Source organism: Cuculus canorus, chromosome 31 (assembly GCF_017976375.1).
Source record: "Cuculus canorus isolate bCucCan1 chromosome 31, bCucCan1.pri, whole genome shotgun sequence".
NCBI lineage: Eukaryota > Metazoa > Chordata > Aves > Cuculiformes > Cuculidae > Cuculus > Cuculus canorus.
In genome coordinates this window covers 1,280,668-1,303,260 of record NC_071431.1, presented here as the reverse complement: position 1 = coordinate 1,303,260, position 22,593 = coordinate 1,280,668, and the positions used below count along the sequence as shown (strand labels likewise).

General features: G+C 60.4%; 1 protein-coding gene across 14 annotated transcripts in view; it reads left to right on the top strand.

Annotated features, from left to right (window-relative positions):
- The window catches only part of SYNGAP1 (synaptic Ras GTPase activating protein 1), a 67,477-nt gene extending 57,241 nt beyond the window's left edge, over positions 1 to 10,236 (top strand). For 2 of the 14 annotated variants that reach the window (XM_054052007.1, XM_054051996.1), the window contains 2 exons: positions 2,109 to 2,177; positions 10,027 to 10,235. In XM_054052007.1, the coding sequence (XP_053907982.1) occupies positions 2,109 to 2,177; positions 10,027 to 10,154 (197 nt within the window). In that variant the 3' untranslated portion in view covers positions 10,155 to 10,235. Of the gene's footprint in view, positions 1 to 2,108; positions 2,178 to 8,957; positions 8,981 to 10,026 lie in introns of those variants that run through there. The other 12 variants (XR_008447446.1, XR_008447447.1, XM_054051997.1 and 9 more) reach the window with 12 other exon arrangements.
- Positions 10,237 to 22,593: the final 12,357 nt, after the last annotated feature.

The window sequence follows — 22,593 nt, the reverse complement described above, 5'->3', positions numbered from 1 at the left end:
TTTGGGGGTCTATGGGGGGGCATTAGGGGTTTATAGGGGGTTTGGGGGTCCATGGGGGGTATTGGGGGTCCGTGGGGGGCTTTGGGGGTCCATGGGGGATATTGGGGGTCTATGGGGGGTTTGGGGGTCTATGGGCACCCCTGGGGGGGGGGTTGGTGGCTCTTGGGGGGCACAGGGCCACCCTAGAGGGGACACAGGGATTGGGGGGGGACGACAGTGACCGTGGCCTCTGGGGGGGGGGGACACAAAGGGACAGAGCCACCCCTGGGGGGGACATGGGGACACGTGGGGGGGGGGGGTGAGGGGACAGGGCCACCCCTAAGGGGGACAGGGCCACCTCCAGGGGACACCTGGGGGGGAAGGGGGGGACAGGGGGGGACAGGGCCACCCCCAGAGGGGACAGGGCCACCCCAATGGGGACAGGGCCACCTCCAGGGGACACCTGGTGACCTGGGGGGGGAAGGGGGGGACGGGGGGCAACAGGGCCACCTCAGAGGGGACAGGGCCACCTCTGAGGGGACAGAGCCACCCCCAGAGGGGACAGGGCCACCCCAATGGGGACAGGGCCACCCCAGAGGGGACAGGGCCACCCCAATGGGGACAGGGCCACCCCAGAGGAGATAGGGCCACCTCTGAGGGGACACAGTTGCCCTTAGAAGGGACAGAGCCACTCTTGAGGGGACAGGGACACCTCTGAGGGGACACAGTTGCCCCTAAAAGGGGACAGGGCCACCCCCAGAGGGGACAGGGCCACCCCCAGAGGGCACAGGGCCACCCCTGGGGGGACAGGGACACCTCTGAGGGGACACAGTTGCCCCTAAAAGGGGACAGGGCCACCCCCAGAGGGCACAGGGCCACCCCCAGAGGGGACAGGGCCACCCCTGGGGGGACAGGGACACCTCTGAGGGGACACAGTTGCCCTTAGAAGGGACAGGGCCACTCTTGAGGGGACAGAGCCACCCCTGAGGGGACAGGGACACCTCTGAGGGGACACAGTTGCCCCTAAAAGGGGACAGGGCCACCCCCAGAGGGGACAAGGCCACCCTGAGGAGGCCTAAAGTCACCCCAATGGGGACAGGGCCACCTCTGGGGGGGTCACAGTCACCCCCAGTGTGGACAGGGCCACCTCTGAGGGGACACAGTTGCCCCCACAGGGGACAAGGCCACAACAGTGGGGACAAGGTCACTTCTGAGGGGACAGGGCCACCCTTGAGGGGACACAGTTGCCCCCAGAGGGGACAGGGCCACCCCCAGAGGGGACAGGGCCACCCCTGAGGGGACAGGGCCACCCCCAGAGGGGACACAGTTGCCCCCAGAGGGGACAGGGCCACCCCTGAGGGGACAGGGCCACCTCAATGGGGACAGGGCCACCCCTGAGGGGACAGGGCCATCCCCAGAGGGGACAGGGCCACCCCTGAGGGGACAGGGCCACCCTCTGAGGGGACACAGTTGCCCTCACAGGGGACAGGGCCACCTCTGAGGGGACAGGGCCACCTCTGAGGGGACACAGTTGCCCTCAGAGGGGACAGGGCCACCTCTGAGGGGACAGGGCCACCTCTGAGGGGACAGGGCCACCTCAATGGGGACAGGGCCACCCCTGAGGGGACACAGTTGCCCCCAGAGGGGACAGGGCCACCTCTGAGGGGACACAGTTGCCCTCAGAGGGGACAGGGCCACCCCTGAGGGGACAGGGCCACCTCTGAGGGGACAGGGCCACCTCAATGGGGACAGGGCCACCCCTGAGGGGACACAGTTGCCCCCAGAGGGGACAGGGCCACCCCTGAGGGGACAGGGCCACCTCCAGGGAGGACACTAGAGGGACACAAGGGGGTGTGACAAAGCCACCATCTTCCCCCCCACCCCCCAACCTCCCCCCCCCAGCTTAGGGACAGGGCCACCACCGTGTCCCCAAGGCCACCACCTCCAAGTGACCTCCACCTCGCTTCCCTTTCCCCCCCCCCCACTGCCCCCAAAGGCCACCAGCGGGACACGGAGTGTCCCCAAGTCCCCCCAGACCCCCTCATATCCCCCCCACCCCCCCGAAATCCCCGTGGGGACGCGCGTGTCCCCCGCGGTGGCCCTGACCCCCGTGTCTCTCTTCGTCCTAGCTGTCCGTCAGGTAGCGCGAGCCAGCCCGGCCCTTGGCACGGGACCCTCGGCCTCCGGGGACACGCCAGGTGGGTCCTCCCGTCCCCGTCCCCGTCCCCCACCCCACAGCCAGCGGCTCTGGGGGCCCCATGGCCCTCAGGAACACTGGGAACCCCTTGGGGACAAGGGTCCAGGTGTCCCCATGGCCTTCAGGGTCATCGGGAACCCTTGAGGACAAGGATCCATGATGTCCCTAAGACCCCTTGGTGTCCCCATGGCCTTGAGGGTCATCGGGAACCCTTGAGGACAAGGATCCATGATGTCCCTAAGACCCCTTGGTGTCCCCATGGCCTTGAGGGTCATCGAGAACCCTTGGGGACAAGGATCCAGGTGTCCCCATGGCCTTGAGGGTCATCGAGAACCCTTGGGGACAAGGATCCAGGTGTCCCCATGGCCTTGAGGGTCATCGAGAACCCTTGAGGACAAGGATCCAGGTGTCCCCATGGCCTTCAGGGTCATCGGGAACCCTTGGGGACAAGGATCCAGGTGTCCCCATGGCCTTGAGGGTCATCGGGAACCCTTAAGGACAAGGATCCATGATGTCCCTAAGACCCCTTGGTGTCCCCATGGCCTTGAGGGTCATCGAGAACCCTTGGGGACAAGGGTCCAGGTGTCCCCATGGCCTTGAGGGTCATCGGGAACCCTTAAGGACAAGGATCCATGATGTCCCTAAGACCCCTTGGTGTCCCCATGGCCTTGATGGTCACTGGGAACCCTTAGGGACAAGGATCCAGGTGTCCCCATGGCCCTCAGGGTCATCGAGAACCCTTAGGGACAAGGATCCAGGTGTCCCCATGGCCTTGAGGGTCATCGAGAACCCTTGGGGACAAGGATCCATGATGTCCCTAAGACCCCTTGGTGTCCCCATGGCCTTGAGGGACATTGGGAACCCTTGGGGACAAGGGTCCATGATGTCCCTAAGACCCCTTGGTGTCCCCATGGCCTTGAGGGACATTGGGAACCCTTGGGGACAAGGGTCCAGGTGTCCCCATGGCCTTGAGAGTCATCGGGAACCCTTGGGGACAAGGATCCAGGTGTCCCCATGGCCTTGAGGGTCATCGGGAACCCTTAGGGACAAGGATCCAGGTGTCCCCATGGCCTTGAGGGTCATCGGGAACCCTTGGGGACAAGGATCCAGGTGTCCCCATGGCCTTGAGGGTCATCGGGAACCCTGAGGGACAAAGATCCAGGTGTCCCCATGGCCTTGAGGGTCATCGAGAACCCTTGGGGACAAGGATCCAGGTGTCCCCATGGCCTTGAGGGTCATTGGGAACCCTTAGGGACAAGGATCCATGATGTCCCTAAGACCCCTTGGTGTCCCCATGGCCTTGATGGTCACTGGGAACCCTTAGGGACAAGGATCCAGGTGTCCCCATGGCCTTGAGGGTCATCGAGAACCCTTAGGGACAAGGATCCAGGTGTCCCTAAGACCCCTTGGTGTCCCCATGGGCCTGAGGGACATTGGGAACCCTTGGGGACAAGGATCCAGGTGTCCCCATGGCCTTGAGGGTCATCGGGAACCCTTGGGGACAAGGATCCAGGTGTCCCCATGGCCTTGAGAGTCATCGGGAACCCTTGGGGACAAGGATCCAGGTGTCCCCATGTCCCTTCTGTCCCTCAGGGACACTGGGAACCCTTAGGGACAAGGATCCAGGTGTCCCCATGGCCTTGAGGGTCATCGAGAACCCTTGGGGACAAGGATCCATGATGTCCCCGTGTCCCTTCTGTCCCTCAGGGACACTGGAAACACTTGGGGACAAGGATCCAGGAGTCCCCATGGCCTTGAGGGTCATCAAGAACCCTTAGGGACAAGGATCCATGATGTCCCTAAGACCCCTTGGTGTCCCCGTGGCCTTGAGGGTCACTGGGAACCCTTAGGGACAAGGATCCATGATGTCCCCATGTCCCTTCTGTCCCTCAGGGTCATTGGGAACCCTTAGGGACAAGGATCCAGGTGTCCCCATGACCTTGATGGTCACTGGGAACCCTTAGGGACAAGGATCCAGGTGTCCCCATGGCCGTGAGGGTCATGGAGAACCCTTAGGGACAAGGATCCATGATGTCCCCATGGCTCTCGGGGACATCGAGAGCCCTTGAGGGCAAGGATCCATGGTGTCCCCAGGTCCCTCAGAGTCACTAGGAACCCTTGGGGACAAGGATCCATGATGTCCCCATGTCCCTTCTGTCCCTCAGGGACACTGGGAACCTCTTGGAGACAAGGATCCAGGTGTCCCCATGTCCCTCCTGTGTCCCCATGGCCCTCAGGGACATCGGGAACCCCTGGAGACAAGGATCCAGGTGTCCCCATGGCCCTCAGGGACATCGGGAACCCCTGGGGACAAGGATCCAAGTGTCCCTGTGTCCCTCTTGTGTCCTCATGTCCCTCATGGATATTGAGAACCATTGGGGACAAAGATCTCGCTTGTCCCCAAGACCCTCTGGTTGTCCCCATGTCCCTCAGGGACATGGGGATCCCTTGGGGACAAGGATCCAGGTGTCCCCATGTCCCTCCTGTGTCTCCCAGGTGTCCCTGCTGTGTCCTCCTGGCCCTTGTCCCCTCCTTGGTCTCCCCCATCCCAGAGGATGTGGCTTTGGGATGTCCCCATGTCCCTTTCCTGTCCCTCACCCATGTGGCACTGCGGTGACACAGGTTGGGATGTCCTGGCCAGGACGTTCCATAGGGACAACCTTGTCCCCTCCTGGTGTCCTTTGTCTCTTGTCCATCTCAGGGGACGTGGATCCAGGTGTCCCCATGTCCTTCCGGTGTCCCCATGGCCCTTAGGGACATTGGGAACCCTTGGGGACACAGATCCAGGTGTCCCCATGTCCCCTTTAGCCATGGATCCAGGTGTCCCCATGGCCCTCCTGTGTCCCCATGGCCCTTAGGGACATGGGGAACCCTTGGGGACACAGATCCAGGTGTCCCCATGTCCCCTTTAGCCATGGATCCAGGTGTCCCCATGTCCTTCCTGTGTCCCCATGGCCCTCAGGGACATCGGGAACCCTTGGGGACACGGATCCAGGTGTCCCCGTGTCACCTTTAGCCATGGATCCAGGTGTCCCCATGGCCCTCCTGTGTCCCCATGTCCATTAGGGACATCGGGAACCCTTGGGGACACGGATCCAGGTGTCCCCATGTCCCCTTTAGCCATGGATCCAGGTGTCCCCGTGGCCCTCCTGTGTCCCCATGTCCATTAGGGACATCGGGAACCCTTGGGGACACGGATCCAGGTGTCCCCATGGCCCTCCTGTGTCCCCATGTCCCCCTTAGGACATGGATCCAGGTGTCCTCAAGTGTCTCCTGTCCTCGTGTCCCCCTCAGGATGTGGCTTCTGGTGTCCCCATGGCCCTTAGGGACATCGGGAACCCTTGGGGACACGGATCCAGGTGTCCCTGTGTCCCCTTTAGCCATGGATCCAGGTGTCCCCATGTCCTTCCTGTGTCCCCATGGCCCTCAGGGACATCGGGAACCGTTGGGGACACAGATCCAGGTGTCCCCATGTCCCTCCTGTGTCCCCATGGCCCTTAGGGACATCGGGAACCCTTGGGGACACAGATCCAGGTGTCCCCGTGTCCCCTTTAGCCATGGATCCAGGTGTCCCCATGTCCCTCCTGTGTCCCCATATCCATTAGGGACATTGGGAACCCTTGGGGACACAGATCCAGGTGTCCCCATGTCCCCTTTAGCCATGGATCCAGGTGTCCCCATGGCCCTCCTGTGTCCCCATGGCCCTCAGGGACATCGGGAACCCTTGGGGACACGGATCCAGGTGTCCCCATGTCCCCTTTAGCCATGGATCCAGGTGTCCCCATGGCCCTCCTGTGTCCCCATGGCCCTCAGGGACATCGGGAACCATTGGGGACACGGATCCAGGTGTCCCCATGTCCCCTTTAGCCATGGATCCAGGTGTCCCCATGGCCCTCTTGTGTCCCCATATCCATTAGGGACATCGGGAACCCTTGGGGACACAGATCCAGGTGTCCCCATGTCCCCTTTAGCCATGGATCCAGGTGTCCCCATGTCCTTCCTGTGTCCCCATGGCCCTTAGGGACATCGGGAACCCTTGGGGACACGGATCCAGGTGTCCCTGTGTCCCTCCTGTGTCCCCATGTCCCCCTTAGGACATGGATCCAGGTGTCCTCAAGTCTCTCCTGTCCTCGTGTCCCCCTCAGGATGTGGCTTCCGGTGTCCCCATATCCATTAGGGACATCAGGAACCCTTGGGGACACGGATCCAGGTGTCCCCATATCCCCTTTAGCCATGGATCCAGGTGTCCCCATGTCCCTCCTGTGTCCCCATGGCCCTCAAGGACATCGGGAACCCTTGGGGACACAGATCCAGGTGTCCCCATGTCCCTCCTTGTCCCCATGTCCCCCTTAGGACATGGATCCAGGTGTCCTCAAGTCTCTTCTGTCCTCGTGTCCCCCTCAGGATGTGGCTTCCGGTGTCCCCATGTCCATTGGGGACATCGGGAACCCTTGGGGACACGGATCCAGGTGTCCCCATGTCCCCTTTAGCCATGGATCCAGGTGTCCCCAAGACCCTCTGGTGTCCCCATGTCACCTTTAGCCATGGATCCAGGTGTCCCCATGGCCCTCCTGTGTCCCCATGTCCATTGGGGACATCGGGAACCGTTGGGGACACAGATCCAGGTGTCCCCATGTCACCTTTAGCCATGGACCCAGGTGTCCCCATGGCCCTCTGTGTCCCCATGGCCCTTAGGGACATCGGGAACCCTTGGGGACACGGATCCAGGTGTCCCCGTGTCCCCTTTAGCCATGGATCCAGGTGTCCCCATGGCCCTCTGTGTCCCCATGGCCCTTAGGGACATCGGGAACCCTTGGGGACACGGATCCAGGTGTCCCCATGAGGCTCTGTCCCTGTCCCTGGGGGTGACAACGGTGTCCCCTGGGGGTGGGAGGGCCACCACCGTCCCCAGCGCTGGCGTCACCCGCCTCGTCTCCATCCCTGTGTCTCGTGTCCGTCCCCATCTCACCTCACCGGGGAGGGGGGTGACACGCGTGTCCCCTGTGCCGTGTCCTGTCCGGGGGAGGGGGGGACAGGACAGGGGACAGGGAGGGGGACATCATGGGGGTGGTGGTGACACGCGTGTCCCCGTGCCATGGCTATGGGGAGGGGAGGGGGGACATTGGGGAGGGGACAATGGTGTCCTTGTGCCATGTCCTGTCCGGGATGGTGACACTGAGGGAGGTGACACACGTGTCCTCGTCCCGTGTCCTGTCCTGTCCCGTTTGGGGACACTGAGGTCACTGGAGGGAGGTGACACGCGTGTCCCTGTCCCATCCCTGTCCTGGATGGTGACACAATGACACGATGGGGACATTTGGGTGCCAGTGGGAGGTGACACGTGTGTCCTTGTCCCGTGTCCTGTCTGGGGAGGGGGGGGGTGTGACATTGAAGGGGTTGAGGTGACATTGAAGGGATTGAGGTGACATTGAAGGGGTTGAAGTGACATTGAAGGGGTTGAGGTGACATTCAAGGAGTTGAGGTGACATTGAAGGGGTTGAGGTGACTTTGAAGGGATCAAAGTGACGTTATAGAGGTTGAAGTGACATTGAAGGGGTTGAGGTGACATTGAAGTGACATTGAAGGAGTTCAGGTGACATTGAAGGGGTTGAAGTGACATTGAAGGGATTGAGGTGACATTGTGGGGGTTGAGGTGACATTATAGAGGTTGAAGTGACATTGAGGGTGTTGAGGTGACATTGAAGTGACATTGGGGGGCGTGGGGTGACATTGAAGGGGTTGAGGTGACATTGAAGTGACATTGAAGGATTTCAGGTGACATTGAAGGGGTTGAGGTGACATTGAAGGGATTGAGGTGACATTGAAGGGGTTGAGGTGACTTTGAAGGGATCAAAGTGACGTTATAGAGGTTGAAGTGACATTGAAGGGGTTGAGGTGACATTGAAGTGACATTGAAGGAGTTCAGGTGACATTGAAGGGGTTGAAGTGACATTGAAGGGATTGAGGTGACATTGTGGGGGTTGAGGTGACATTATAGAGGTTGAGGTGACATTGAAGGGATTGAGGTGACATTGAGGGGGGTTGAGGTGACATTGAAGGGATTGAGGTGACATTGAGGGGGTTGAGGTGACATTGAAGGGGTTGAGGTGACATTGAAGGGATTGAAGTGACATTGAAGGGATTGAGGTGACATTGAGGGGGTTGAGGTGACATTGAAGGGGTTGAGGTGACATTGAAGGGATTGAAGTGACGTTATAGAGGTTGAAGTGACATTGAAGTGACATTGAGGGTGTTGAGGTGACATTGAAGGGTTGAGGTGACTTTGAAGGGATTGAGGTGACATTGAAGGGGTTGAGGTGACATTGAAGGGATTGAGGTGACGTTATAGAGGTTGAGGTGACATTGAAGGGGTTGAAGTGACACTGAAGGAGTTGAGGTGACATTATAGAGACTGAGGTGACATTGAGGGGTTGAGGTGACATTGAATGGATTGAAGTGACGTTATAGAGGTTGAAGTGACATTGAAGTGACATTGAGGGTGTTGAGGTGACATTGAAGGGGTTGAGGTGACACTGAAGGAGTTGAGGTGACGTGATAGAGGTTGAGGTGACACTGAAGGGGTTGAGGTGACGTTGGGCAGTTGCGTTATTATTATGGGCTGTCCCCTCTCCAGGTGAGTGTTTCTCTGGGCCAATGGGATGGATTTTGGGGGGGGGGGGGATTTGTGGGTTCTTTTCGGGGGGGGTCCTTTGGGGACCGTCTCTTTGCCGGGGGGGGGGGGAACGGAGGGGTTGAAGGATCCCTCTGCGGTGCTTTACAGGAGAGGCAGTTTTCCGCCGTGGGTGCAGCAGACATTGAGGGGGTTGAGGTGACATTGAGGGAGTTGAGGTGACATTGAGGGGGTTGAGGTGACATTGAAGGAGTTGAGGTGACATTGAGGGGGTTGAGGTGACATTGAGGGGGTTGAGGTGACATTGAAGGGATTGAAGTGGCATTGAGGGGGTTGAGGTGACATTGAAGGGGTTGAGGTGACATTGAAGGGTTGAGGTGACATTGAAGGGATTGAGGTGACATTGAAGGGTTGAGGTGACATTGAAGGGTTGAGGTGACATTGAAGGGATTGAAGTGACATTGAAGGGATTGAGGTGACATTATAGAGACTGAGGTGACTTTGAAGGGGTTGAGGTGACATTGAAGTGACACTGAAGTGGCATTGAAGGGGTTGAGGTGACATTGAGGGGGTTGAGGTGACATTGAAGTGACATTGAAGGAGTTGAGGTGACAGTGAAGGGATTGAAGTGACATTGAGGGGGTTGAGGTGACATTGAAAGGATTGAGGTGACATTGAAGGGGTTGAGGTGACATTATAGAGGTTGAGGTGACATTGAAGGGATTGAAGTGACATTGAAGGGATTGAAGTGACATTGAAGGAGTTGAGGTGACATTATAGAGGTTGGGGTGACATTGAAGGGGTTGAGGTGACGTTATAGAGGTTGAGGTGACACTGAAGGGGTTGAGGTGACATTGAATGGATTGAGGTGACATTATAGAGGTTGAGGTGACACTGAAGGGGTTGAGGTGACGTTATAGAGGTTGAAGTGACACTGAAGGGGTTGAGGTGACATTGAAGGGGTTGAGGTGACGTTGAATGGATTGAAGTGACATTATAGAGGTTGAGGTGACACCAAAGGGGTTGAGGTGACGTTGGGCAGTTGCGTTATTATTATGGGCTGTCCCCTCTCCAGGTGAGTGTTTCTCTGGGCCAATGGGATGGATTTTGGGGGGGGGGGGGGGGTTTGTGGGTTCTTTTCGGGGGGGGTCCTTTGGGGACCGTCTCTTTGCCGGGGGGGAACGGAGGGGTTGAAGGATCCCTCTGCGGTGCTTTACAGGAGAGGCAGTTTTCCGCCGTGGGTGCAGCAGACCCGGGTGTGAACTGGGTCGGGGGGGTCCCCGCGCGACCCCCTCCTCCGCCCCCGCCACCCCCGATCACGGCCAACGGCGTCGGCCCCGTTGTTGAGCACTGACCCCCCCGGGGGTCCCCGGGAACCCCCTCCGCCCTCTGCGGCGCCCGGAGACCCCCGAAACCCCCCCCCAGCCCGGGGGGAGGGGGAGAGGAGAGGAGAGGAGGAGGGGGGGACGACACCCCCCGAGATCCCCGATACCATCGTCACCCCCTCCTCCCTCCCACCCACCCGATGGCCCTCTGGAATGGAGGAGGGGAGAGGGGGGGGGATCCCCTCCTCGTGCAAAGGGGCCTCGTGCAAAGGGGCCTCGTGCAAAAGCTCCTCATGCAAAGGGAGCCGAGGGGCCTCGTGCAAAGGGGCCTCGTGCAAAGGCTCCTCGTGCAAAGGGAGCCGAGGGGCCTCGTGCAAAGGGAGCTGAGGGGCCTCGTGCAAAGGGGCCTCGTGCAAAGGCTCCTCGTGCAAAGGGAGCCGAGGGGCCTCGTGCAAAGGGAGCTGAGGGGCCTCGTGCAAAGGGGCCTCGTGCAAAGGCTCCTCGTGCAAAGGGAGCCGAGGGGCCTCGTGCAAAGGGAGCTGAGGGGCCTCATGCAAAGGGGCCTCGTGCAAAGGGGCCTCATGCAAAAGCTCCTCGTGCAAAGGGAGCCGAGGGGCCTCATGCAAAGGGAGCTGAAGGGCCTCGTGCAAAGGTGCCTCGTGCAAAGGGAGCTGAAGGGCCTTCTGCAAAGTCTCCTTGTGCCAAGGGTCCTCGTGCAAAGGCTCCTCGTGCAAAGGCTCCTCGTGCAAAGGGAGCTGAAGGGCCTTCTGCAAAGGCTCCTCGTGCCAAGGCTCCTCGTGCAAAGGCTCCTCGTGCAAAGAGAGCTGAGGGGCCTCGTGCAAAGGTTCCTTATGCAATAGGAGCTGTGAGGCCTCGTGGAAAAGCACCTCGTGCAAAGGGAGCTGAGAGGCCCCGTGCAAAGGCTCCTTGTGCAAAGGCTCCTCGTGCAAAGGGAGCTGAGAGGCCTCGTGCAAAGGCTCCTCATGCAAAGGGGGGGAGCTGAAGGGCCTTGTGCAAAAGCTCCTCGTGCAATAGGAGCTGAGAGGCCTCGTGCAAGGGCTGCTCGTGCAAGGGGAGCTGGGCGGCCTCATGCAACGGCTCCTTGTGCAACAGCTCCTCGTGCAATGGGAGCCACGAGGCCTCGTGCAAGGGCTCCTCATGCAACAGCTCCTCGTGCAACAGGAGCCACGAGGCCTCGTGCAACAGCTCCTCATGCAACAGCAGCCACGAGGCCTCGTGCAAGGGCTCCTCGTGCAACAGCAGCCACAAGGCCTCGTGCAAGGGCTCCTCGTGCAACAGGAGCAGTGAGGCCTCGTGCAACGGCTCCTCGTGCAAGGGCTCCTCGTGCAAGGGCAGCAGGGAGGACTCACGCCACAGCTCCTCGTGCAACGGCACCTCAGGCAACGGGAGCCCTCGTGCAACGGCTCCTCGTGCAGCGGGGGCGGCGAGGCCTCGTGCACCTCTCACCCCAGGACCAGGGGGCGACCCTCGTGCAACGAGACTCAAGGGGGGGGGGGAAACAACACAGCCCTCGTGCGACACGCTCGGGGCGGCCTCGTGCAACGGCTTCTTGTGCTCCAGGACCGGCTATCCCTCGTGCGACACCTCCTCGTGCACCAGGACCAGCTCCTTTCCCTCCTTTTCTCCTCGTGCATCACTCTCCTTGCACCAGGACCGGCTTTTTTTCCTCCCCCTTTCCACCCTCGTGCATCGCCTCGTGCACCACCGACCTCCTCGTGCACCCGGAACCTTCTCCTCCGGCGTCACACACACACACACACTCACATGGAGCTTCCCTCGTGCACCACCACCGGAACTTTCCTCGTGCATCGTTCACCCCTCGTGCATTTCCTCCTCCCTCCTTTTCCTTCCACGTGCACCGGGATGGAACCTTTCGCCCTCGTGCACCATCGCCCTCGTGCACCATCGCCCTCGTGCACCCACCGACCTCGTGCCCCAGGACCGGAGCTCCTCGTGCAACACCTCCTCGTGCGACACCACAGGGGGGGGTCCTCCCCCCCCCCTCCTTTTCCTTCTTTTTCTCTCGTGCATCGCACAATCCCTCTTTTCTTCTTTTCTCTCGTGCATCGCACAATTCCCCCCTCCTCTTCCCATCCTCGAGCCCTGCACCGAGGGATCCTCGTGCGACCAGGAGCGGGGCGTCGCTTTGCACCATTGTCCTCGTGCGACACCATCGCGGAGTCACTGTGCACCGGGGGGGGGGGTCCGGGCAGTGGGGTTTGGGGGAGTCCTCGTGCATCGGAGGGGGTTCCTCGTGCATCGGGAGAGGTCCTCGTGCATCGGAGGGGGTTCCTCGTGCATCGGAGGGGGTTCCTCGTGCATTGGGAGAGGTCCTCGTGCATCAGAGGGGGTTCCTCGTGCATCAGAGGGGGTTCCTCGTGCATCGGAGGGGGTTCCTCGTGCAACGGGAGAGGTCCTCGTGCATCGGAGGGGGTTCCTCGTGCATTGGAGGGGGTTCCTCGTGCATTGGGAGAGGTCCTCGTGCATCAGAGGGGGTTCCTCGTGCAACGGGAGAGGTCCTCGTGCATCGGAAGAGGTTCCTCGTGCATCGGAGGGGGTTCCTCGTGCATCAGAGGGGGTTCCTCGTGCATCGGAGGGGGTTCCTCGTGCATCAGAGGGGGTTCCTCGTGCATCGGAGGGGGTTCCTCGTGCATCAGAGGGGGTTCCTCGTGCATCGGGAGAGGTCCTCGTGCATCGGAGGGGATTCCTCGTGCATCGGGAGAGGTCCTCGTGCATCGGAGGGGGATCCTCGTGCATCAGAGGGGGTTCCTCGTGCAACGGGAGAGGCCCTCGTGCATCGGAGGGGGTTCCTCGTGCATCGGAGGGGGTTCCTCGTGCATCAGAGGGGGTTCCTCGTGCACCGGAGGGGGTTCCTCGTGCATCGGAGGGGGTTCCTCGTGCATCGGAGGGGGTTCCTCGTGCAACGGGAGAGGTCCTCGTGCATCGGAGGGGGTTCCTCGTGCATCGGAGGGGGTTCCTCGTGCAACGGAGGGGGTTCCTCGTGCATCGGGGAGAGGTCCTCGTGCAACGGAGGGGGTTCCTCGTGCAACGGAGGGGGACTTTGCACCATCGTCCTCGTGCGACACCATTGGGATGTCCTCGTGCACAAGGACCCCCATTTATTGCCCCCCCCATTGCACAAAGACCCCCCCCAGTGCACCAGGACCCCCCCTTTTAGCCCCCCCATTGCATCAGGACCCCCATTTTTGCCCCCCCATTGCACTGGGACCCCCCAATGCACAAAGACCCCCCCTTTTAGCCCCCCCATTCCACCAGGACCCCTATTTATTGCCCCCCCATTGCACTGGGCCCCCTCTCAGTGCACCAGGACCCCCCCTTTTATTGCCCCCCCAATTGCACAAAGACCCCCCCAATGCACAAAACCCCCCCTTTTCACCCCCCCCATTGCATCGGGACCCCCATTTTTGCCCCCCCATTGCACTGGGACCCCCCTATTGCACAAAGACCCCCCCTTTTCACCCCCCCATTCAACCAGGACCCCCATTTATTGCCCCCCCCGTGCACTGAGCCCCCCCCCATTGCACCAGGACCCCCCCTTTTCACCCCTCCATTGCACTGGGACCCCCCCAATGCAAAAAGACCTCCCTTTTTCGTCCCCCCCATTCCACCAGGACCCCCATTTTTGCCCCCCCCCATTACACTGGGACCCCCCTATTGCACAAAGGCCCCCCCTTTTCACCCCCCCCATTGCACTGGGACCCCCCCCATTGCACAAACCCCCCCCTGTTCACCCCCTCATTCCACCAGGACCCCCATTTTTGCCCCCCCAAATGCACCGGGACCCCATTTATTGCCCCCCCATTGCACAATGACCCCCCCCAGTGCACCAGGACCCCCATTTTTGCCCCCCCAAATGCACTGGGACCCCATTTATTGCCCCCCCATTGCACAATGACCCCCCCCGGTGCACCAGGACCCCCATTTTTGCCCCCCCCCCAGTGCACTGAGCCCCCCCAAGAGCACCAGGACCCCCCCATTTCGCCCCCCCATTCCACCAGGACCCCCATTTTTGCCCCCCCCATTGCACTGGGACCCCCCATTGCACCAGGGCCCCCCCTTTTCACCCCCCCATTGCATCAGGACCCCCATTCTTGCCCCCCCCAATGCACTGGGACCCCCATTTATTGCCTCCCCATTGCACTGGGACCCCCGCCATTGCACCGGGACCCCCATTTATTGCCCCCCCATTGCACTGGGCCCCCCCCAATGCACAAAGAACCCCCCTTTTAGCCCCCCGATTGCATCAGAACCCCCATTTTTGCCCCCACCATTGCACTGAGCCCCCCCAAGAGCACCAGGACCCCCATTTATTGCCCCCCCATTCCACCAGGACCCCCTTTTTGCCCCCCTCATTGCACTGGGACCCCCCCCATTGCACAAATCCCCCCCTTTTAGCCCCCCCATTCCACCAGGACCCCCATTTTTGCCCCCCCCCAGTGCACTGAGCCCCCCAAGAGCACCAGGACCCCCATTTATTGCCCCCCCATTCCAACAGGACCCCCATTCTTGCCCCCCCCAATGCACCGGGACCCCATTTATTGCCCCCCCATTGCACAATGACCCCCCCCCAGTGCACCCAGGACCCCCCCTTTTCACCCCCCCAGTGCACCAGGACCCCCCCTTTTCACCCCCCCATTCCACCAGGACCCCCATTTATTGCCCCCCCATTGTACTGGGACCCCCCCATTGCACCAGGACCCCCATTTTTGCCCCCCCCCCATTGCACTGGGACCCCCCCCAATGCACAAAGACCCCCCCCCTTTTCGCCCCCCCATTCCACCAGGACCCCCATTTTTGCCCCCCCCAATGCACTGGGACCCCATTTATTGCCCCCCCATTGCACAATGACCCCCCCCGGTGCACCAGGACCCCCATTTTTGCCCCCCCCAGGGCACTGAGCCCCCCCAAGAGCACCAGGACCCCCCCATTTCACCCCCCCTCAGTGCACCAGGACCCCCATTTTTGCCCCCCCATTGCACTGGGACCCCCCCAATGCACAAAGACCCCCCCTTTTCGCCCCCCCATTCCACCAGGACCCCCATTTTTGCCCCCCCAAATGCACTGGGCCCCCATTTATTGCCCCCCCATTGCACAATGACACCCCCCCGGTGCACCAGGACCCCCATTTTTGCCCCCCCCATTGCACTGGGACCCCCCATTGCACCAGGGCCCCCCCTTTTCACCTCCCCATTGCATCAGGACCCCCATTCTTGCCCCCCCCAATGCACTGGGACCCCTATTTATTGCCCCACCATTGCACAATGACCCCCCCCAGTGCACCAGGACCCCCATTTATTGCCCCCCCCATTGCACTGGGCCCCCCCCCATTGCACCAGGACCCCCATTTATTGCCCCCCCATTGCACCAGGACCCCCATTTTTGCCCCCCCCATTGCACTGGGCCCCCCCTCAGTGCACCAGGACCCCCATTTTTGCCCCCCCCATTGCACTGGGCCCCCCCTCAGTGCACCAGGACCCCCATTTATTGCCCCCCACATTGCACCAGGACCCCCATTTATTGCCCCCCCATTGCACTGGGACCCCCCCCATTGCACCGGGACCCCCATTTATTGCCCCCCCCATTGCACTGGGCCCCCCCTCAGTGCACCAGGACCCCCATTTATTGCCCCCCCATTGCACTGGGACCCCCCCATTGCACCAGGACCCCCATTTATTGCCCCCCCATTGCACCAGGACCCCCCTTTTTGCCCCCCCCATTGCACTGGGCCCCCTCTCAGTGCACCAGGACCCCCCCCTTTTCACCCTCGCAGTCGCACCAGGACCCCCCCCCCATTTTCGCCCCCCCCCCCAGTCGCACCAGGACCCCCCTCATTTTCGCCCCCCGCCCATTTTTGACCCCCCTCGCCCATCGCACCGGGCCACGCCCATTGCACCAGGCCCCGCCCCCCCCAATTTGGGGCTCCCCCAATCGCCCCGGGCCCCCCTCCCCCCCCCCTCGCTTTCCGGCCCCCCCCGAAGGCGGCGCCGTTGGCCGCGCCCCCACAATGGCGGCCCCAGGGCGGGTCTGGGCTGGCTCCACCCCCGCCGGGGCCGCGGCCCAGAGCCTTTAATAAACGCCAGCGGTCTTGTACGGGCGCCTCGCGGAGGGGGCGGGGCTTGAGGGAGGGGGCGGGGCTTGACGGAGAGAATGGGGCTTGAGGGGGCGCTGTATAAGGTGGTGTCGGGGAGGGGCGGGGCTTGAGGGAGGGGGCGGGGCTTGAAAGAGGGGCGGGGCTTGAGGGAGAGAATGGGATTAAGCAGTGCTGAGAGGGAGCGGGGTTTGAGAGAAAGAACGGCATAAGGTGGTCCTGGGAGGGGCGGGGCTTGAGCAAGGGGGCGGGGCTTGGGAGAGAATGGGGCTTGAGGGAGGGGGCGGGGCTTGAGGGAGAGAATGGGGCTTGAGGGAGGGGGCGGGGCTTGAGGGAGAGAATGGGGCTTGAGGGAGAGAATGGGGCTTGAGGGGGTGCGGTATAAGGTGGTGTCGGGGAGGGGCGGGGCTTGAGGGAGGGGGCGGGGCTTGAGGGAGAGAATGGGATTAAGTGGTGCTGAGAGGGAATGGGGCTTGAGGGAAAGAACGGCATAAGGTGGTCCTGGGAGGGGCGGAGCTAGAGGGAGGGGGCGGGGCTTGAGGGGGGCGCGGTATAAGGTGGTGTCGGGGAGAGGCGGGGCTTGAGGGAGGGGGCGGGGCTTGAGGGAGGGGCGGTGCTTGAGGGAGAGAATGGGATTCAGTGGTGCTGAGAGGGAGCGGGGCTTGAGGGTAAGAACGGCATAAGGTGGTCCTGGGAGGGGCGGGGCTTGATGGAGGGGGCGGGGCTTGATGGAGGGGGCGGGGCTTGAGGGAGGGAGCCTCCTGGGACCCCCTTAGTGTCTTCTAGAAGCCATCTAGAGCCCCCCTGGACCCCTCGAGAGCCCCTTGGGACTCAATTAAGACCTTCCCGGAAAAATCTGGGACCTACAGGACCCCTCTCGAGCCCTCTGAGACCTTTTTAGTGCCTTCTAGGGGCCATCTAGGACCACAAGAACCCCTCTGGAGCCCTCTGGGACCCCTTTAGTGTCTTCTAGGACTCATCAAATACTCTCTGGACCACTCCAGAGTGGACTGGGACCCCTTTAGTGCCTTCTAGAACCCATCTAAGCTGCCCTGGACCCCTCTAAAGCCCTCTGGGACCCCTTTAGTGTCTTCTAGAAGCCATCTAAGCCCCCCTGGACCCCTTTAGAGCCACTTGGGACTCTATTAAGGCACTCCAGGACCCCTCTATGAACCCCAGGACCCCTGTAGAGCCCTCTGGGTCATTTTAGTGCCTTCTAGGTGCCATCTAGGACCACAAGAACCCCTCTGGAGCCCTCTGGGACCCCTTTAGTGTCTTCTAGGACTCATCAAATACTCTCCGGACCACTCCAGAGTGGACCGGGAGCCCTTTAGTGCCTTCTAGAACCCATCTAAGCCGCCTGGACCCCTCTAAAGCCCTCTGGGACCCCTTTAGTGCCTTCTAGGACTCATCAAATACTCTCTGGACCACTCCAGAGTGGACTGAAAGCCCTTTAGTGCCTTCTAGAAGCCATCTAAGCACCCCTGGACCCCTCTAAAGCCCTCTGGGACCCCTTTAGTGCCTTCTAGAAGCCATCTAAGCCCCCCTGGACCCCCCTAAAGCCCTCTGGGACCCCTTTAGTGCCTTCTAGAAGCCATCTAAGCCCCCCTGGACCCCTTTAGAGCCACTTGGGACTGTATTAAGACACTCCAGGACCCCTCTATGAACCCCAGGACCCCTGTAGAGCCCTCTGGATCATTTTAGTGCCTTCTAGGTCCCATCTAGGACCACAAGGACCTCTCTAGAGCCCTCTGGGACCCCTTTAGTGCCTTCTAGAAGCCATCTAAGCCCCCCTGGACCCCTCGAGAGCCCCTTGGGACTCAATTAAGACCTTCCCGGAAAAATCTAGGACCTACAGGACCCCTCTCGAGCCCTCTGAGACCTTTTTAGTGCCTTCTAGGTGCCATCTAGGACCACAAGAACCCCTCTGGAGCCCTCTGGGACCACTTTAGTGTCTTCTAGGACTCATCAAATACTCTCCGGACCACTCCAGAGTGGACTGGGAGCCCTTTAGTGCCTTCTAGAAGCGATCTAAGCACCCCTGGACCCCCCTAAAGCCCTCTGGGACCCCTTTAGTGTCTTCTAGAAGCCATCTAAGCCCCCCTGGACCCCTTTAGAGCCACTTGGGACTCTATTAAGACACTCCAGGACCCCTCTATGAACCCCAGGACCCCTGTAGAGCCCTCTGGGTCATTTTAGTGCCTTCTAGGTCCCATCTAGGACCACAAGAACCTCTCTAGAGCCCTCTGGGACCCCTTTAGTGCCTTCTAGAACCCAACTAAGCCCACCTGGACCCCTCGAGAGCCCCTTGGGACTCAATTAAGACCTTCCCGGAAAAATCTAGGACCTACAGGACCCCTCTCGAGCCCTCTGAGACCTTTTTAGTGCCTTCTAGGTGCCATTTAGGACCACAAGAACCCCTCTGGAACCCTCTGGGACCCCTTTAGTGTCTTCCAGGACTCATCAAACACTCTCCGGACCACTCCAGAGTGGACTGGGACCCCTTTAGTGCCTTCTAGAAGCCATCTAAGCACCCCTGAACCCCTCTAAAGCCCTCTGGGACCCCTTTAGTGCCTTCTAGAAGCCATCTAAGCCCCCCTGGACCCCTCTAAAGCCCTCTGGAACCCCTTTAGTGCCTTCTAGAAGCCATCTAAGTCCCCCTGAACCCCTTTAAAGCCCTCTGGGACCCCTTTAGTGCCTTCTAGAAGCCATCTAAGCCCCCCTGGACCCCTCTAAAGCCCTCTGGGACCCCTTTAGTGCCTTCTAGAAGCCATCTAAGCACCCCTGGACCCTTCTAGAACCCCCTGGAACCCCTTTAGTGTCTTCTAGAACGCACCTAAGCCCCCCCATGTCCCCTCTAGAGCCCCCTGGGACACATGAAGGCCTTCCAGGACCCCTCTAAGACCACCGGGACCCCTCTAGAGCGACTTAGGACTCTATTAAAGGCACCCCAAGACCCCTCTCGAGCCCTCTGGGACATCTTAGTGCCTTCTAGGTCCCATCTAGGAGCTCCAGGACCTCTCTAGAGCCCCCCTGGGACCCCTTTACTTTCCTCTAGAACACATCTAAGACCCCTAGGACCCCTCTCGGGCCCTCTTCCTCCTCCCCCTTCCCCTCCTCTTCCTCCTCCCTTCCTCCCTCCTCTTCCTCCTTCCCTTCCCCCTCCTCTTCCTCCTCCCCCTTCTCCTCCTCCCCCTTCCCTTCCCCTCCTCTTCCTCCTCCCCCTTCCCCTCCTCTCCCTCCTCCCCTTCCCCTTCTCTTCCTCCTCCCGCTCCTCTTCCTCCTCCTTCCTCTCCTCCTTCCTCCCCTCCTCTTCCTCCTCCCCTCTTCCCTCCACTTCCTCCTTCTCCTTCCCCTTCCCTCCTCCTCTATGGTCATCAGTCCTCCAAACACCCGGAAGCGCTCCTCTATCCTCCGAGGCTACCGTGCCACTCAGTCCTCCAACCTAATTCTCTATGGTTCCTCCGGGCCTTCCCTTTCTCCCCGCCCGGCGCCATCTTCTTTGCGCGCCTGCGCGTTGCGGCCTCCCCGCCCCTCGCCTGTCGCTTCCCGTGGCGCTGCCGGAGCGCCGCAGGGTCGGACCTCCCCCTCCCTCCTCCGTCCCGCCGTTTGGACGTGGATTTAGGGTGGGGGAGAGGGCGGGAGGGAGGGGGGGTGTGGGGGGGGAGTGTTGCCGTACAACGGCGGCGTCAAAATGGCGGCGCGCGGGGGCCTGCCGGTGTGGAGGCCCCGGATGTGAAGCGCCGCGCTGATTGGCCGCCGAGTGCCGTACGGTATCATGGCGGCACCCGCGGCCCTCACTTCCGGTCCTGCGCACAGCGGCAGCGGCGGCGGCGGCTTCGGTGGTGGCGGCGCCGGAGAACGGAGAGAAGAGGCGGTGAGGGCGGGGCCGGGGGGGGGGGGGGAGGAGGGGGAGGGGGGGGGAACGGAGAAGAAGGGGGGAACGGAGAGGGAGGGGGCGGGAACCGGGAGGGGGAGGGGGGAGGGCGGGGCCGGAGGAACCGGTACCGGGATGGGGGGGGCGGGGAGGGGGAACCCCCATACCGGGAGAGGCGGAAAGGGGGGGGGGGGAAAGGGAACCGGTATGAGGGGGGGCAAAAAGAGGGGGGGGGGAATAAAGGGGGAGAACGGGGAGGGAGGGAGTGGGGGAAGGGGGGGGCAATAGGGGGAGAAATGGGGGGTAAAGAGGGGGGAAAATGGGGGGTAAGGGGGGGCAGTGGGGGGTACAGAGGGGTTAAGGGGGGGCAATAGGGGGAGAAATAGGGGGGAATGGGGGGGTAAAGGGAAAATGGGGAGTAAGGGGGGCAATAGGGGGTAAAGAGGGGGGTAAGGGGGGAAAGAGGGGCTAAAGAGGGGGTACAGGGGGGCAGTGGGGGGTAAAGAGGGGGTAATGGGGGTTAAGGGGGGAAAGAGGGGCTAAAGAGGGGGTACAGGGGGGCAGTGGGGGGTAAAGAGGGGGTAATGGGGGTTAAGGGGGGAAAGAGGGGGCAATGGGGGGTAAAGAGGGGGTGCGGGGGGGCAACAGGGGGTAAAGAGGGGGTAATGGGGGGTTAAGGGGGACAATAGGGTGTAAAGAGGGGGTGCAGGGGGCAATAGGGGGAGAAATGGGGGGAAGAAGGGGGGAATGGGGGGGTAAAGGGAAAATGGGGGTAAGGGGGGGCAATAGGGGGTAAAGAAGGGGTACAGGGGGGCAATAGGGGGTAAAGAGGGGAGTAATGGGGGTTAAGGGGGGCAATAGGGGATAAAGAGGGGGTACAGGGGGGCAATAGGGGGTAAAGAGGGGGTACGGGGGGGCAACAGGGGGAGAAATGGGGGGAAGAAGGGGGGAATAGGGGCTGTCTGTGTTGTGTTTTTGGGGTTCAGGGTTATTTTTGGGGTGTCCGTGTTGTGGTTTTGGGGTTCAGGGTTATTTTTGGGGTACCCGTGTTGTGTTTTTGGGGTTCAAGGTTGTTTTTCGGGGTACCTGTGTTGTGTTTTTGCGGTTCGACGTTGTTTATGGGGTACCCATGTTGTGGTTTTGGGGTTCGGGGTTGCTTTTGGGGTACCCCTGTTGTGTTTTTGTGGTTCGACGTTGTTTTTGGGGTACCCGTGTTGTGGTTTTGGGCTTCAGGGTTATTTTTGGGGTACCCCTGTTGTGTTTTTGGGGTTCAGGGTTATTTTTTGGGGTACCCCCATGTTGTCTTTTGGGGTTCAGGGTTACTTTTTGGGGTACCCCTGTTGTGGTTTTGGGGTTCAGGGTTATTTTTGGGGTGTCCGTGTTGTGTTTTTGTTGTTCGGGGTTATTTTTTGGGGTACCCCTATTGTGTTTTTGGGGTTCAGGGTTGCTTTTGGGGGGTTCAGGGTTATTTTTTGGGGTACCCCTGTTGCGTTTTTGGGGTTCAGGGTTATTTTTTGGGGTACCCCCATGTTGTCTTTTGGGGTTCAGGGTTACTTTTTGGGGTACCCATGTTGTGGTTTTGGGGTTCAGGGTTATTTTTGGGGTGTCCGTGTTGTGTTTTTGTTGTTCGGGGTTATTTTTTGGGGTACCCCTATTGTGTTTTTGGGGTTCAGGGTTGCTTTTGGGGGGTTCAGGGTTATTTTTTGGGGTACCCCTGTTGCGTTTTTGGGGTTCAGGGTTATTTTTTGGGGTACCCCTGTTGTGTTTTTGGGGTTCAGGGTTATTTTTTGGGGTACCCCTACTGTGTTTTTGGGGTTCGGGGTTATTTTTTGGGGTACCCTTGTTCTCTTTTGGGGTTCGGGGTTATTTTTCGGGGTACCCCTGTTGTGTTTTTGTGGTTCGACGTTGTTTTTGGGGTACCCATGTTGTGTTTTTGGGGTTCAGGGTTATTTTTTGGGGTTCCCGTGTTGTGTTTTGGGGTTCAGGGTTATTTTTTGGGGTACCCCTGTTGTGTTTTTGGGGGTTCGGTGTTATTTTTTGGGGTACCCCTATTGTGTTTTTGGGGTTCAGGGTTATTTTTGGGGTGTCCGTGTTGTGTTTTTGGGGTTCAGGGTTATTTTTTGGGGTACCCCTATTGTGTTTTTGGGGTTCAGGGTTATTTTTGGGGTGTCCGTGTTGTGTTTTTGGGGTTCGGGGTTATTTTTTGGGGTACCCATGTTGTGTTTTTGGGGTTTGGGGTTATTTTTTGGGGTACCCCTGTTGTGTTTTTGGGGGTTCAGTGTTATTTTTTGGAGTACCCCTATTGTGTTTTTGGGGTTCAGGGTTATTTTTGGGTGTCCGTGTTGTGGTTTTGGGGTTCAGGGTTATTTTCGGGGTACCCAGGTTGTGTTTTTGGGGTTCAGGGTTATTTTTTTGGGTACCCCTGTTGTGTTTTTGGGGTTCAGGGTTATTTTT